The sequence below is a fragment of the Sebastes umbrosus genome, chromosome 20, assembly GCF_015220745.1.
Source record: "Sebastes umbrosus isolate fSebUmb1 chromosome 20, fSebUmb1.pri, whole genome shotgun sequence".
Classification (NCBI taxonomy): Eukaryota; Metazoa; Chordata; class Actinopteri; order Perciformes; family Sebastidae; genus Sebastes; species Sebastes umbrosus.
The window spans coordinates 24,553,726-24,567,838 of record NC_051288.1 but is presented as its reverse complement, the minus strand read 5'-3'; the positions used below and the strand labels follow the sequence as shown (position 1 = coordinate 24,567,838).

The 14,113-nt window shown below is 45.8% G+C and overlaps 1 protein-coding gene across 6 annotated transcripts in view; it reads left to right on the top strand.

Moving 5' to 3' along the window:
- The window catches only part of LOC119479183 (PH and SEC7 domain-containing protein 1-like), an 81,615-nt gene that overhangs the window by 20,855 nt on the left and 46,647 nt on the right, over positions 1–14,113 (top strand). For 3 of the 6 annotated variants that reach the window (XM_037754474.1, XM_037754473.1, XM_037754475.1), the window contains 5 exons: positions 104–2,536; positions 2,830–2,953; positions 3,936–4,485; positions 5,425–5,892; positions 12,811–13,005. In XM_037754474.1, coding sequence (XP_037610402.1) covers positions 386–2,536; positions 2,830–2,953; positions 3,936–4,485; positions 5,425–5,892; positions 12,811–13,005 — 3,488 coding nt within the window. In that variant the 5' untranslated portion in view covers positions 104–385. Of the gene's footprint in view, positions 1–103; positions 2,537–2,829; positions 2,954–3,935; positions 4,486–5,424; positions 5,893–8,118; positions 8,174–9,835; positions 10,226–12,810; positions 13,006–14,113 lie in introns of those variants that run through there. The other 3 variants (XM_037754476.1, XM_037754478.1, XM_037754477.1) reach the window with 3 other exon arrangements.

Genomic DNA, 14,113 nt, shown 5'->3' with positions numbered 1-14,113 from the left:
AACAAGTTAATGTGTACATCACAAATACTGGAAAATGCTGTGTGTATCTAGCGTCACTTGAGGACACGGTGATAACAGATCCTCCTGTTTGTTTAATTCACAGGTATGAAGAATAGGGAGCAGTTGGAGGTGTCCCATGGGCATGTTTGTCCTCTGGCTGTTCAGCCTGTGTGTCTCTGCTCTGCACACAGACGCTCTGGGAGGGAGAAGAAAGACCGTCTAAAAATAAACTGACACGCACCACCAGCAGAAAAACGAACCGACAAATAATAGAAGAAGAGGACAAAGAAGAGCTTCCGTTTGTTTTTGTCTCTTTCACCCTGTCTGTCTTTTCTCTCTGCTCCGTTTCTGTTTCTGTGTTCTCATTACGCCCCGAGAGGAGGTCATGTCCCAGTCTGGAAAAGTCCTTCATTTGTATGTGGAAGTGAGGTCTGCCCCAGATCCGAGTGGAGGGAAGGAAGGGATTGCTCAGGGGCATTCGGTTCAGGACAGTCCGGCGGAGCTCCTGTCTCAGCTGGCGAGCCAGACGACCGTCACCAAGGCCTCCGCAGCTCACCGTCTGGTTCAGGACTGCACACACACTCAGTCTCCTTCTAGAAAAAGCTTCCAGATCCAGCAAGCCAGCAGCTCGCCGTCAGTCACCAAGCGCTGGAGTGCACCGTGTGATGGAGTGTCTGCCGTCCACTCTCCACCAATAATGCCGTCTTCTGGAAAGGTCACGGTCCCTCACACACCTCCCAACTTCCGGAGGTTTAACGAGGAAGAGGTCAGCGATGGGACGCGGTCCGTGGTCACCTTCAGTTACATTGAGAAGTCCAATGTGAAGACCGTGGATAGTCCGCGCAAGACTGTGTGCGAGAGAGGGACCAGAGAGGAAAGATCCACCCCTTCTCACTTTCGTAAAAGGCTCAGCGACCCGGTTTGGTTCGGGAGTCCCGATTCATCGTGCAGCTCCAGTCCCAAGCTGACTTTCCGTTCTCCGGGACGTCACCAGCAGACGTTCTCTCCCGGCCTTCGCCAACCAGCCTTGGACCCCATCGGCAGGGCAGCTACCCAGAGGGCTGTGGAGGAGTTTGGCTCCCCTCTACTGAGGATTAAACTAGCCCATGCACTTGAGCAAGCCTCATCCTCACGCTACAACCAACAGCCACGCTGTCAGTCCTGGGCTGGGTCCCCTGTTCAGCGCCAGAACATCAGCGTAAACCTCAAAGACCTGAGGAGCCAGGCGGTTTGTGGGCTGCCTCGGAGCCCGGCGTCAGACCAGCTATCCTCCCAGTCCAAGCAGCCTGAGTCCTGTGTCGAGTCCCAGAGCCCTCTTCACTGGTCGGCAGAGGACAGAGCCGTGGCAGGCAGTCCAGCCACTAAAAGACATGTTCACAGGTCCTGCAACAGGAGCGCTTCACCGCAGGGAGCAATCCTCCAACTTGGCAATAATGTAGTCGAGGGCTTGAACCAGTTAAGTGACAGTAAAGCCTCCTCTCCGACTCACAGCCCTGAAGTCGCCCGCAGGCTAGCAGAGGAGGCCACCAAAGTATCTTCTATTTTCACAGAGGCAAGAACGTCCTCTTTGCACAACGCTTTAGGTGATCCTGCTGGAGACTTTCACAATTCAGCTCCAAATGCACAACAGTCTAAGCAAACGCTTAAGATGAACATCCCTTTAAACGACCAACACACGCCAGCAACTGACAACACAGACTCTCACCAGCCTGAACACTCACACTCACACGAAACAAACTCCCATACTAATTATCAAACACACCAGGAGGACTGCATTCAACAGTCCCAAAATCAGAGCTCAATTTTAGCAGCCACTCATAGTTCCCCCATTCCTTCACGCGTTCTCCGTCCCGCTCATCCTCCCACTGAGCTCAGTTCTCCCATGAGGGACCCCAGGCTATTCCAAACTGAGCTCCGAGCACCGGACACCCCCACCCTGCATCGCCGTCAGCTCCCGCAGTACGCCAGAGACTCCTGGTCCCCGAGCCTGGACAAGAGAGGAGACCTGGGCTGTTTCGAGAGAGGGGACTGCACTGAGCTTGCTCGCAGGCTCTTTATCAACCAGAGTGTTGAGGAGGCGCCGGTTAGCTGGACATCCAGGCAGCAGTGGGGGACTCAGGTGGACAACAGCCCGAGGCCGAGCCCCGAGGCTGGATTTGAGTCCATCAATGACCAAACTCCTCAACGTCAATCCAGTCAACGTCGCAGGCCGCTCAGTCCCACAGCCCAGCAGAAACGAGCGGAGCAGAGGAGGAGAGAGATCCTGCTTCTGGGACCGGTGGTGCTGGACTCTCCGGAGGAGGACGAGGGTTGCGATGAGGAGGGACAGGGCAACGAGATGGAGGGATATGAGGCGGAGCAGCAGAGGGTTGAAGAGCCTCCAGAGGCGGAGCAGAACGGAGCGATGGGAGGGTCGTCCTCGCGGAGCTCCAGTGGGGTGACGGGCAGCTTTGGGGACAGGGACTGTGTGTCCCCCGAGTCCAGTCAGTCCAGTCACCAGAGCAACGAGACCGGGGCCGCAACCTCAGGAATACAGGTGGGCACTGGGTGAAATGGTGACACTTATAACTGCATATTTCCTATGTACTTTAGAGACTTTAGAGTTAAAGGAATAGTCTGACATTTGTTAGTTTCCCCCTGCTTCCAGTCTTTGATGACATGAGAGTGGAATCCATCTCATCTAACTCTCCGCGAGAAAGTGAAGAAGCTTATTTCCCAAAATGTCGTACTCTTCTGTTAATGCTGCACTGCAGAGAGAGCCTCTAAGCTTGTCTCTCTGTGTGTGTGTGTGTGTGTGTGTGTGTGTGTGTGTGTGTGTGTGTCTTTCAGACGGACAGTGGCTGTGCAGCGCCGGTGCCCTCGCTCCACTGTCAGAGGATCGCTCGTGCCAAGTGGGAGTTTTTATTCGGGACCCCTGCTGAGGAGGCTGCTACCAGGGGGGAGAAAAGTAAGAGTATGTCCTCTATTTCATCTCGTTACTGCACTTTCATGCTACACCAGAGTGGAGGATTATTGTACACACTAATTAGTTTATTTTGACTCAGTCCAACACCATCCTGCTGCTGTAAATACTCACTACAGCACCAAATCTGTATTAATCCACTGCTGAAAATAGTCCCCAACAAATTAACTATTTCCTCCTGTAACGTTTTCTAAAAGCAGTGTATTATTTAGCCTTTTTAAAAAGTAAATTCCATACTTGTTATCTGTTTTTAAAAAATTACATCTTACTGAAAGCTCAAAATAAAAGACAGAAGAGACTAAAATCTTTTTTTAAATCCCTTAAACGGAGGAGATAATCAATTAAAAGCCTCTTTCATATATCAGTCTATTAATTTATTCATTACTTAACCTCAAATTTGCATCTTAATTGAAAAATCCAGGACCTTTAATGTACAAATTAAAGTGTAGTTACCTGTTTAAAGGGTTTTAAACTTTAAAAATACTTTATTTCCTTTTTTAATTAATATGAAAGTTCAGTTAAATATAGCCAATCACATTTCAAAAAAATCATTCACTGACGTTGATGTTTAACTGTCTCCATGAACTATGCATTATCATTATCATTTTTATTATCCTTATCATCATGCACTATCACCATGCACTATGCACTATCACCATCTTGGACTCTAACCACTGGCGCACTTTACACTTCCTTTACACTATACATCCTATATACCACTTTATAGACTGCACATATGTGCATATTACATTTATTTATTGTACATATTACATTTATTTATTGACGGACTGCACACACTATGTTCACCCATTCACTCTGTATCTTTTACATCTCTATTATTGTTTTTATAATGTGTGTATACCTGTACCTCTCCTGTGATTCACTCTGTTTGCTGATGTTGCTGCTTTGACACCTGAATTTCCCTGCTGGGATTAATAAAGGTTCATCTTATCTTCTCTTATCTTATGTGCAGATTCTGTGGAAACCTCCACAGCTCCTCCCAGCGGTAACTCCAGTGAGTCTCCCACTCCGACTCCCCCGTCCTCTCTCCCTCTGCTTTCTGCCAACCACGAGGTGCAGCATGTGGAGGTCGAGCTGGTGACCCCTCCTCCAGCCGTTATTGGGACTTCGCCCAAGACCGGCATCATTCGCCGCACTCTAAAGTACTCAGAAACCGACCTGGACGCCGTTCCACTGCGCTGCTACAGAGAGACGGACATAGACGAGGTGCTGCTGGCCGAGCAGGACGACGCAGACTCTGCGTTCGGGAGTAACCGCAGCGTGCAGGGCACCTCGGGGACTGGCAGCAGCCCGCTGGGGGGTCTGGCTTATGGGAGGACAGATGGGGTGGAGGTAGAGGAGAGAAGAGGAGGCAGGGAGGATGGGGAGGAGGAGGAAGATGAGGATGAGGAGGAAGAGGAAGAAATGGTGAGCTGGGCCAGTGTGAGGATGCAAGGAGACAACAGGAAGCAGCAGTATGCAGCTCAGGACGAGCCAGAGGTGTTTGGACACCTTCTGAAGAGGTGAACATGAAACACTCACAGTCATATAGTAGGGCTGTAATCAATTATTTAATACTCTTATCAACATGGGAGTGGACAAATATGCTACTTTATGCAAATGTATGTATATATTTATTACTGGAAATCAACTAACAACACAAAACAATGACAGATATTGTCCAGAAACCCTCACAGGTACTGCATTTAGTATAAAACAATATGCTCACATCATAACATGGCAAACTGCAGCCCAACAGGCAACAACAGCTGTCAGTGTGTCAGTATGCTGACTTGACTATGACTTGCCCCAAACTGCATGTGATGATCATAAAGTGGGCATGTCTGTAAAGGGGAGACTCGTGGGTACCCATAGAACCCATTTACATTCACACATCTGGAGGTCAGAGGTCAAGGGACCCCTTTGAAAATGGACATGACAGTTTTTCGTCTCCAAAGTTTGGAGCGTTATTTATCCTCCTTCACGACAAGCTAGTATGACATGGTTGGTACCGATGGATTCTTTAGGTTTTCTAGTTTCATATGATACCCGTATCTTTTCTTCTTGCTTTAAAACCGAGCCCGCTACAACCTAAACGTCACAAGCTGTGTTGATGCGTTAAAGAAATTAGTGGCATTAAAACAAATTAGCTTTATTATGGCGTTAACTTTGACAGCCCTATCATATATCATATATCATATACACAAACCTGCAAGCACACACATTAACAAACTCTCTGGTGTAGCAGGATCTTCCCCTGACCTATATTCTGATCTGAATTTGGATCTCACTCGTAACCTATTTTTCAAGTAGATTGTAAACAAGTTTGATGGCCTTTATGCATAAATTAGTCTCAACTCTCTCACAGTACAGAACATTACATCCTGACGTGATGCAAAGCTTTTCTTTATAAACACAGCTGTGTTGTTGCAGTGTTTCTAAAACCTTCCTCTTCTGTCCAGACCAATGGAAACGTTTTTTGACAACCACCACCCGGCCCTGAAATCCCCCATCTTGGTCTCCGGTCCTCGCTGCGCCGCGGAGGACACCTTCAGCCGCCACTTTGAGAGCATCATGGAGTCCCACCGAGCCAAAGGCACGTCGTACAACAGCCTGGACAGCGAGGAGCTGCTGACCTCGAGCACCCAAACCGTCCTGACCTTTGACCTGCCCACACTAACCCCCGCCATCCACGGGCCGGTCTGTCACAGCGCCAGGCAGATCGTCCAGCTCAGCTTCGCCCCGCTGGCGCACGACGAGAGGCCCAGTATCTCCGATTCGATCTTTACCATGACGGGGGACTCGGACGCCACCAGAGCCCCGTCCAGCGAGAGGCTGAGCAGCGGTTCGGACGACACGCCACCCAAAGGACGAGGGTGTTCGCAGCTGGGGAGCAGCTGGTACAGCAACCCGTCCTTCTCATTACCAATGTGAGTTAGCAGCACGTCAAGTAGTCGTGATGAGTGTTACTATGGCAATGTGGGAAATTCACACATGACTGAAATCATTGATTTTTTTCCACTTTGGGGGCCAGCGGAAACAAGTTGTTAACACAACGTTGACATATTATCAGTTGGTTTAGGGCTGTTTTTAATGGTTCTTAATCTCCTCTAAATAAAGTGACTTCTTATCATTGAGTGCAGCCCTGCTCTGTAATCACTGGGCTCCCAGTTTCCAATTAAAGGAAATCTTAAAACTACAACATCCAGTGATATTTTAGACAATAGTGGGCTTCCAACTTTGTGGCAACAGTTTGTGTTTGGCCGTTTCCTGTTTCAACATGACAGCGCCCCCCGTGCATAAAGCCAGATTCTTAAAGAAATGCTTTTCTCAGTTTGTTTTTTTTAGCCTTATCGTGCCAAAATGCATGACTGTATTCTGATGATAATCTACCGATCCCCAATGATCTGTTTAGTAGCAAGTAGCTGACCGTGTTGACAACTGAAATGTTCTTGGTGACCTGTTCTTCAGTGATTCACCAAAGAATCTGAGTGATGGTGAATCTGGGTCATGTTTGTCGTTGCAAATCGTTCTCTCTTTTCTATTTATCTCCACTCTACACTGAAATAAGACTCAAAGTGTAAGAGCAGCATGTATTTGATAGTATTAGGGCTGACAAAATTTAACGCAATAATAACATGTTCATGCAATATCATTTTAACGTCACTAATTTCTTTAACGCATTAACGCAACTTATGGAGGTTAAATAACGCTCCAAACTTATGCTAAACTTTGGCAAGGAAAAACTGTCATGGTCATTTTCAAAGGGGTCCCTTGACCTCTGACCTCCAGATCAGTGAATGTAAATGGGTTCTATGGGTACCCACGAGTCTCCCCTTTACAGACATGCACACTTTATGATAATCACATGCAGTTTGGGGCAAGTCATAGTCAAGTCAGCACACTGACACACTGACAGCTGTTGTTGCCTGTTGGGCTGCAGTTTGCCATGTTATGATTGGAGCATATTGTTTTATGCTAAATGCAGTACCTGTGAGGGTTTCTGGACAATATCTGTCATTGTTTTGTGTTGTTCATTGATTTCCAATAATAAATATATACACACATTTGCATAAAGCAGCATATTTTCCCACTCCCATGTTGATAAGAGTATTAAATACTTGACAAATTTCCCTTTAAGGTACATTTTGAACAGATAAAAAATGTGTGATTAATTGAACTATTTTACTCGACAGCCCTAGAAAGTATGAGGATACAATCTTCATAATACTCTAAATCATACACACATCTCTTTGCTCTTTGCTGTCATATTTATTAAATGTACAGCAGAAAGACTAAATGAACCTGGTCTCACGTCAACCTGTTTCCTTTGAATGATCTGTTCATAAACTCTTATGAATGAACATCATAATCAGAGTTTTTGATGTTAATTCAGTAATGATGCAGTGTTGACTGCATCTATCTGAGGTCAGTCCCCCGTTAACGGCTGTTGTCAGCCTCCAGATGAATGAGAGTGTCTCGTCTGTGTCGTTCTCTTTGTGCAGAGCTGTGCTGCAGTGCTATTCTGGAGCCGAGCTGCTTTAGAGTGAAGGTCGCGACAAGGCTGCCTGGGTCCCTCTGCTGTCTGCCAGCAGCCATGTGTGTGTGTGTGTGTGTGTGTGTGTGTGATATGTGAATCCATCTGTGCATCTGTGTGTGTACATGTGCACGTGCATCTGTAGATGGTTTTGGATGGTTGTATACTTGAAGTGCATGCTTTGTGTGTGCATGTGTGTGTGTGTATGAGAGAGGCAGATGGCTGCTGCAGCAGTGAGAGACTCACCTTGACTGTCAGAGTCCCAAAGACTTTTGTTTTAACCCTCCAGACTCCCACCTGCAATTCAGGAGACTTTACTTCATATCCAGAACCCTTTGTCTTTCTTAATACACCTCACATCCTCCTTCCTGCAAGATATCTGGGACAACAGTCGGTTATTGTGAGGAGGTGCTATGCTACGGTGCCTATGTGTGTGACAGTGAGGTAGACCGGCTTTGGGAATGTCACCCTAACTTACTGTGACAGCACTGCAGAGGTAGAGTGACTGCACCGGGTCACCTTGTTGCTGTGACCACTAGATGGCAGAAGAGGATAGAAACCAGGCTGGCAGGTGCTTTTTGATGAGAATGAATGTAATGCAGGTGGTTAACTGTGAGCAGCAGGAACAGAGGAATGATTAAAGTCTCAGGTTTAATGCACAAATACTCTGAAAGGTTAGAAACAGCTTAGCAGGGTCATTTTGCTCTTCTCTTGTTATTCTTTGCTAGTCTTTAAACTAGAGCTTTGAATCGATTTAAAATTTATAACTGCAAATTAAGTGCACATTTTTATCTGTTCAAAATGTACCTTAAAGGGAGATTTGTCAAGTATTTAATACTCTTATCAACATGGGAGTGGACAAATAAGCTGCTTTATGCAAATTAATGTATATATTTATTATTGTAAATCAATTAACAACACAAAACAATGACAGATATTGTCCAGAAACCCTCACAGGTACTGCATTTAGCATAAAACAATATGCTCAGATCATAACATGGCAACAACAGCTGTCAGTGTGTCAGTGTGCTGACTTGACTATGACTTGCCCCCAAACTGCATGTGATTATCATAAAGTGGGCATGTCTGTAAAGGGGAGACTCGTGGGTACCCATAGAACCCATTTACATTCACACATCTGGAGGTCAGAGGTCAAGGGACCCCTTTGAAAATGGCCCAAATTTAGCACAAGTTTGAAGCGTTATTTAGCCTCCTTCTCGACAAGCTAGTATAACATGGTTGGTACCAATGGATTCATTAGGTTTTCTAGTTTCATATGATACCAGTATCTTCACGCTCGCTTTAAAACTGAGCCCGCTACAACCTAAAAATCACAAGTTGCGTTAATGCGTTATTATCACTTTGAAAGCCTTACTTTAAACCTAAACTTCTCTGATAAAACTCTTTATACGGGAGCCAAAATCACTCTGGACTAGTTCAGGTAAATGTTTGCTTAGCAGCGATCTTATCACGCTTTTCTAACCGGCCCGACTGGCGGCCCTGGCGCTCTGGAATCCAGGAGCGAGACGACGAGACAAATATTTCTGAAGTCCATACTTTGATAAAAGTTGGAATTTCACTCCCCTCCCCTCCCGTCCTCCTCCTCCTCCTTCTTTCCCTCACATCACTTCTTTTCAGATCGTCTGCTCCATTAGACAGTGGCTCATTGTGCAGGGCTGCCCAGCGGACTGAGAGGGTGTTCAATTATGCGGGGATACCGTTAAAGCAGGAGGCTGACACAGGGAATTCTCTCAGGACCTCTCAGCTCTTGATGAGACAATGCAAACAGGTGGCGGAGCCTAAACTTGAGTGCCGGCTTAATCTTGTGATTGTGAACACGCCTGCAGGCCTCGATGAAGCGTATGCTGTAAACAGACTCCACAATGGACTCAGGCGTTGACAAAAGGCCACCTATTCTCTCCCCTGGGCAGATATAGTTGTAGAGGAAACAGTTTAAAGGCACACACCCAGTAGATATATCGCTATTGAGTTTAAACCTGAGACCTCACATCTTTGTTTTCTCTGTAGGTGTGTTAAAAGCTCACACCAGGAACAAGGTAGACTAGGATTTGTACAACACCCAAAGGATGGATATACAGAGTGTGTGTAATAGGAGATGCAGCGAGAGAGAGAGGAATGAATGAAGGGTAGAAAAAGGAAGGGAGGGGGATTTTTAGGCAACAGACAAGCCAAGTTTCATGCCATGCTTCGAATCCAAGGTCAGCAGGGGACAGTGAGAGTTTACACAGTGGAACAGGGAGGGAGAAAGAGAGAGAGAGGGAGGAGTGGAAAGAGGGAACAGAAACAACAGCAAACAGACTCGGAGGGAAAAAGATAGAGAGGGAGAGGCATTTCAGGACAAACAGCTCTTTTACTTTGTTGAGGGTGGGGGGGAAGGAAGCTTGCTGTGAGGATCAAATGACAGCAAACACAGAGGGAGAGTGAGAAAGTGGACGACAGGAAAGTTGGAAAGTTTCAGTCAAATCCGAGCGGAGGAATGTCAAAGTCTGCAGGCGTCCCGGGAGAGACGACAGGTGTTCCTCTGCGACGGTGATGCGTTCAGGTTACGAGGCCGGGAGAAGGAGAGGAGGGGTCGGTCGGGCGAGCAGTCTGAGGCGAGGTGGCGGTCAGGGGACGGAAATGAGGACGCCGTCTGTCTTCTGTTGTCAAGGTTCAGCTGCAGTAGGAGAGGAGAGGTATTTGTCGATTAGGCGGTCTTGCCACAGGTATGTCCCCCCACCCAGGAACCTGTCTCACCTGTCTGTGTGTGTATATCATAGCATTTGAATATTACATTTCCCCAGAGGGAATATCCAGTCAGGAGCTGTGCAGAGTAGATTTGCATGCCTGTTCACTTCAGTCTTAAAACAGTATTGATAGATCATCTCTCAAAAGTCAAAAAGCTGCTATACTGTACACTTACATTTTGTGTTTTCTCTGCATGCATGTTTTCTCTCCCTCTGTGTGTGTTGTAATCAGATCTTCTCTGTGCTTTGTTGACATAGCCGGTCCGGCCGCACATGCTTTTAGTGCATGTGCACATGCCCCACTGGCTAGCTCACGGCCGCCGCCCTGCACTGCTCTCATACGGCGGTTACAGCTGATAATGTCGTCCCAACCGTCAGTATATTTGCAGAAGCGTAGCGCCCTCCCTCCGGTTCCCCTCCAGGTTAACACTGTTAGCTCTGTCAGTAGGGTTGCCTTTGTTTACACTGTTAGCGCTGTTAGCACCGTTAGCTGTTGCCATGTTGAGAGCCGTGTGGAGGCAATAGAAATGCTCCCATTCTCGTGTTTAGCAACTTTAAATTTGGTGTTTTCTCTACACTCATCTTCATTTTTAGCAATGGTAGCAGCATGGCTGTAGGGATGGCAATGTTAGGGTTTCAGCATATTATCATTAGGGCTGTCAATCGATTTAAATATGAAATCACGATTAATCGCAAATTAATTGCGCGTTTTTTATCTGTTCAAAATGAACCTTAAAGGGAGATTTTGTCAAGTATTTAATACGCTTATCAACATGGGAGTGGACAAATATGCTGCTTTATACAAACGTATGTATATATTTATTATTGTAAATCAATTAACAACACAAAACAATGACAGATATTGTCCAGAAACCCTCACAGGTACTGCATTTAGCATAAAACAATATGCTCCAATCATAACATGGCAAACTGCAGCCCAACAGGCAACAACAGCTGTCAGTGTGTCAGTGTGCTGACTTGACTATGACTTGCCCCAAACTGCATGTGATTATCATAAAGTGGGCATGTCTGTAAAGGGGAGACTCGTGGGTACCCATAGAACCCATTTACATTCACTGATCTGGAGGTCAGAGGTCAAGGTACCCCTTTGAAAATGGACATGACAGTTTTTCCTCGCCAAAATTTTGCGTAAGTTTGGAGCGTTATTTAACCTCCTTTGCGACAAGCGAGTATGACATGGTTGGTACCGATGGATTCATTAGGTTGTAGCTTTAAAACTGAGCCCAACCTCGGCTATAACCTTAAAATCACAAGTTGCGTTAATGTATTAATATGGCGTTAACTTCGACAGCCCTAGTTACCATGTTAGCATTTAGCTCAAAGCTCTGGCAATGTTTCATAGTACAGCCTCACAATAGCAGACTGTAGACTCAGTTCTTGTTCTTCTGTGTACTTTGTGAAACCAAAGTTGACCATTGAGCCCTCGTAGCTTTTCTTACCCAGTCGGCTTTTGTTATTAATTACTGTTTGCTCTGGTGTGATTTCGCCTGACTCATTTTACAGTGCAAGGATGTGTAAGTGTGGGAAGCGAAGCCCTGGGACTGTGGGTTTTCTTGGCTTGTTCCTCATGCTGAGAAATACAAATGAGAGCTCCGCTTGTTCAGGAAGTGTTTCTTGCTTTTTTGTATTACAACTCTCAGCTGTTGAACCGTCGTTGTTTTCAATCGGCCCCGGCTGGCGTGACCAGAATTGTCACACGGCTCTCGACAGCATCAATGAAGGTCATGCATCACGTCGAATTCTAAGTGACTGAACTCAGAGACCTCGTTTTCAGAAAAGTGGTTCTCTTTCAGCTCAGTGTGACATAACATGCTTAAGTTATTATCACAGCGTAATTCAGATGTAATAAGTTTTGCACTTCTGAACTGGTTAATGCTTTGAAGGAGCTTAATTAGGAAGTGATAACGAGAAAGCGAGGCAGCTGGCAAAAGAGGGGATTTGCGAAGTGTATAATCAAGTTGAATATAAAATGATTTGCATTCATCCTGTTATACTTGCTACTGAATTCATGTAAAATATGGGCTTTGTTTACTCTGTTCTGCTCTTTCTTTACCTTCCATATCTCCATCCAATACTCTCTTTTGTCATCTTTCCTCTCTCATTCATCATTCATGTTTTTTTCTGTTTCATTTAACAGATATTTATATTTTAAGCTCCTTTCTCTTGATCAGCCTTACTCTTTTCATCTCCCCCTTGTGTATTTGTCTTAAAACATCTCCTACAGCTGGAAACTCTGATTTAAGATCGGTGCTGCACAGATCAGATATTAGTATTACTGTATTAAATTATTGATATACCGAAGTTATTAGTTTTATTATTATATCGCCATCATTCTCTGTTCCTCCTTTTATCCCTTTTTCTCGTTCCTTTTCAATTATTTACAAATCTATGTCATTTGTCCCACTTTCCTCTCCTGGAACAAAATGTTCTTCATTTCCTATCATTCCCTTCCTTTCCATATCCCTTTCTGTCCATCTATTTGTGTCTGATAATCACTGTTTCTGCTCTGTCTTCACCCTCTGATCCCCTTCTCATCCTCTCAGCAGGGACAAGGCCCGCCTGGCGACAGATTCGGAGCTGGACCAGGACCTGAGTGAGCGGCTGGGTCTGGGCAGCAGCGAGACGCTCACCAACGGCAGCCACCGCGCCGACATGGCTGCCGCCAGACGCCTGGCCAAACGGCTCTTCAACTTGGACGGCTTCAGGAAGTCCGATGTGGCGCGCCACCTCAGCAAGAAGTGAGCTGCTAGACTATTTTATTGTGTTGTGGCTTTAAGTGTCTGAAAATCACAAGTGTGCTTGTTGTGTAGCGTTTAAGCCAGTGGGCAACCTCCAGGTCTGAGAAGTGAAGCCAGTGCTGAAGTGCCTTAAACCTGCATTCTTTCTAACAGCCAGCAGGGGGCGACTCCTCTGGTTGCTAAAAGAAGTCTGATTGTATAGAAGTCTGGTTGTATAGAAGTCTATGAGAAAATGAGCCTACTTCTCACTTGATTTATTACCTCAGTAAACATTGTAAACATGAGTTTATGGTCTCAATCTCTAGTTTCAAGTCTTCTTCAATACAGCATGATGTCCATTTAGTAATTTATGGTCCCATTTAGAGTCAGATAGACCATAAAGCAGGGGATGCTTTAGGGCGGGGCTACCTTGTGGTTGACAGGTCGCTACCACGGCGTTGTCCGGTCTGGGAGTTGTCCGTATTTTCGTCTGGTTCAAGCACACGTCTTGTAATCCTGCATATGGAATAATATTATCCCGTTGCCTCTAGCACTAGCAATCATCGCTAGGGCTTCAGACAGTGATTGATGACTGGTTGCTAAGTGGTTTGCGTGTAAGTTAGCTAGTTGTTTGCTGTTACAAGGTAGTAAGTAGTATGATTATGACTGGGAGGCGGAGTTAAAGGAGAAACTACTGCGCCTGCTCTATATGGGCCCAATAGAACGGAAGATCGCTGGAAGATCTGCGTAGATTTATACTCGGAAATCAATCCTTTTTTTGCTTCATACGCCACTGAGCAACTTTCATAGGAATGAACGGGCCCCCGTCTCCAACGCTGTATCTACTTCTCTTTATACATCCACAACTTTAACCCTTTCACAGTGTGTTTTCAGTTTATGAAGTTAATTGTAACATTTTTGGTCGCCTCGAGGCTTCAAAACGGATGTCAAAAACACGAAACACAAATACACGTCACTACGTCTACTTCTTATATACAGTATATGATCCACGGTGCAACGACATGGCGGCCGCAGGCAAAAGGTGGAAGATTTCGGATTTGATGTGAGATTGATTGAGTGTTTGAAATCGGAGGTGTGGCTGCATTTTGTCTTCCCTAAATCAGAAAAT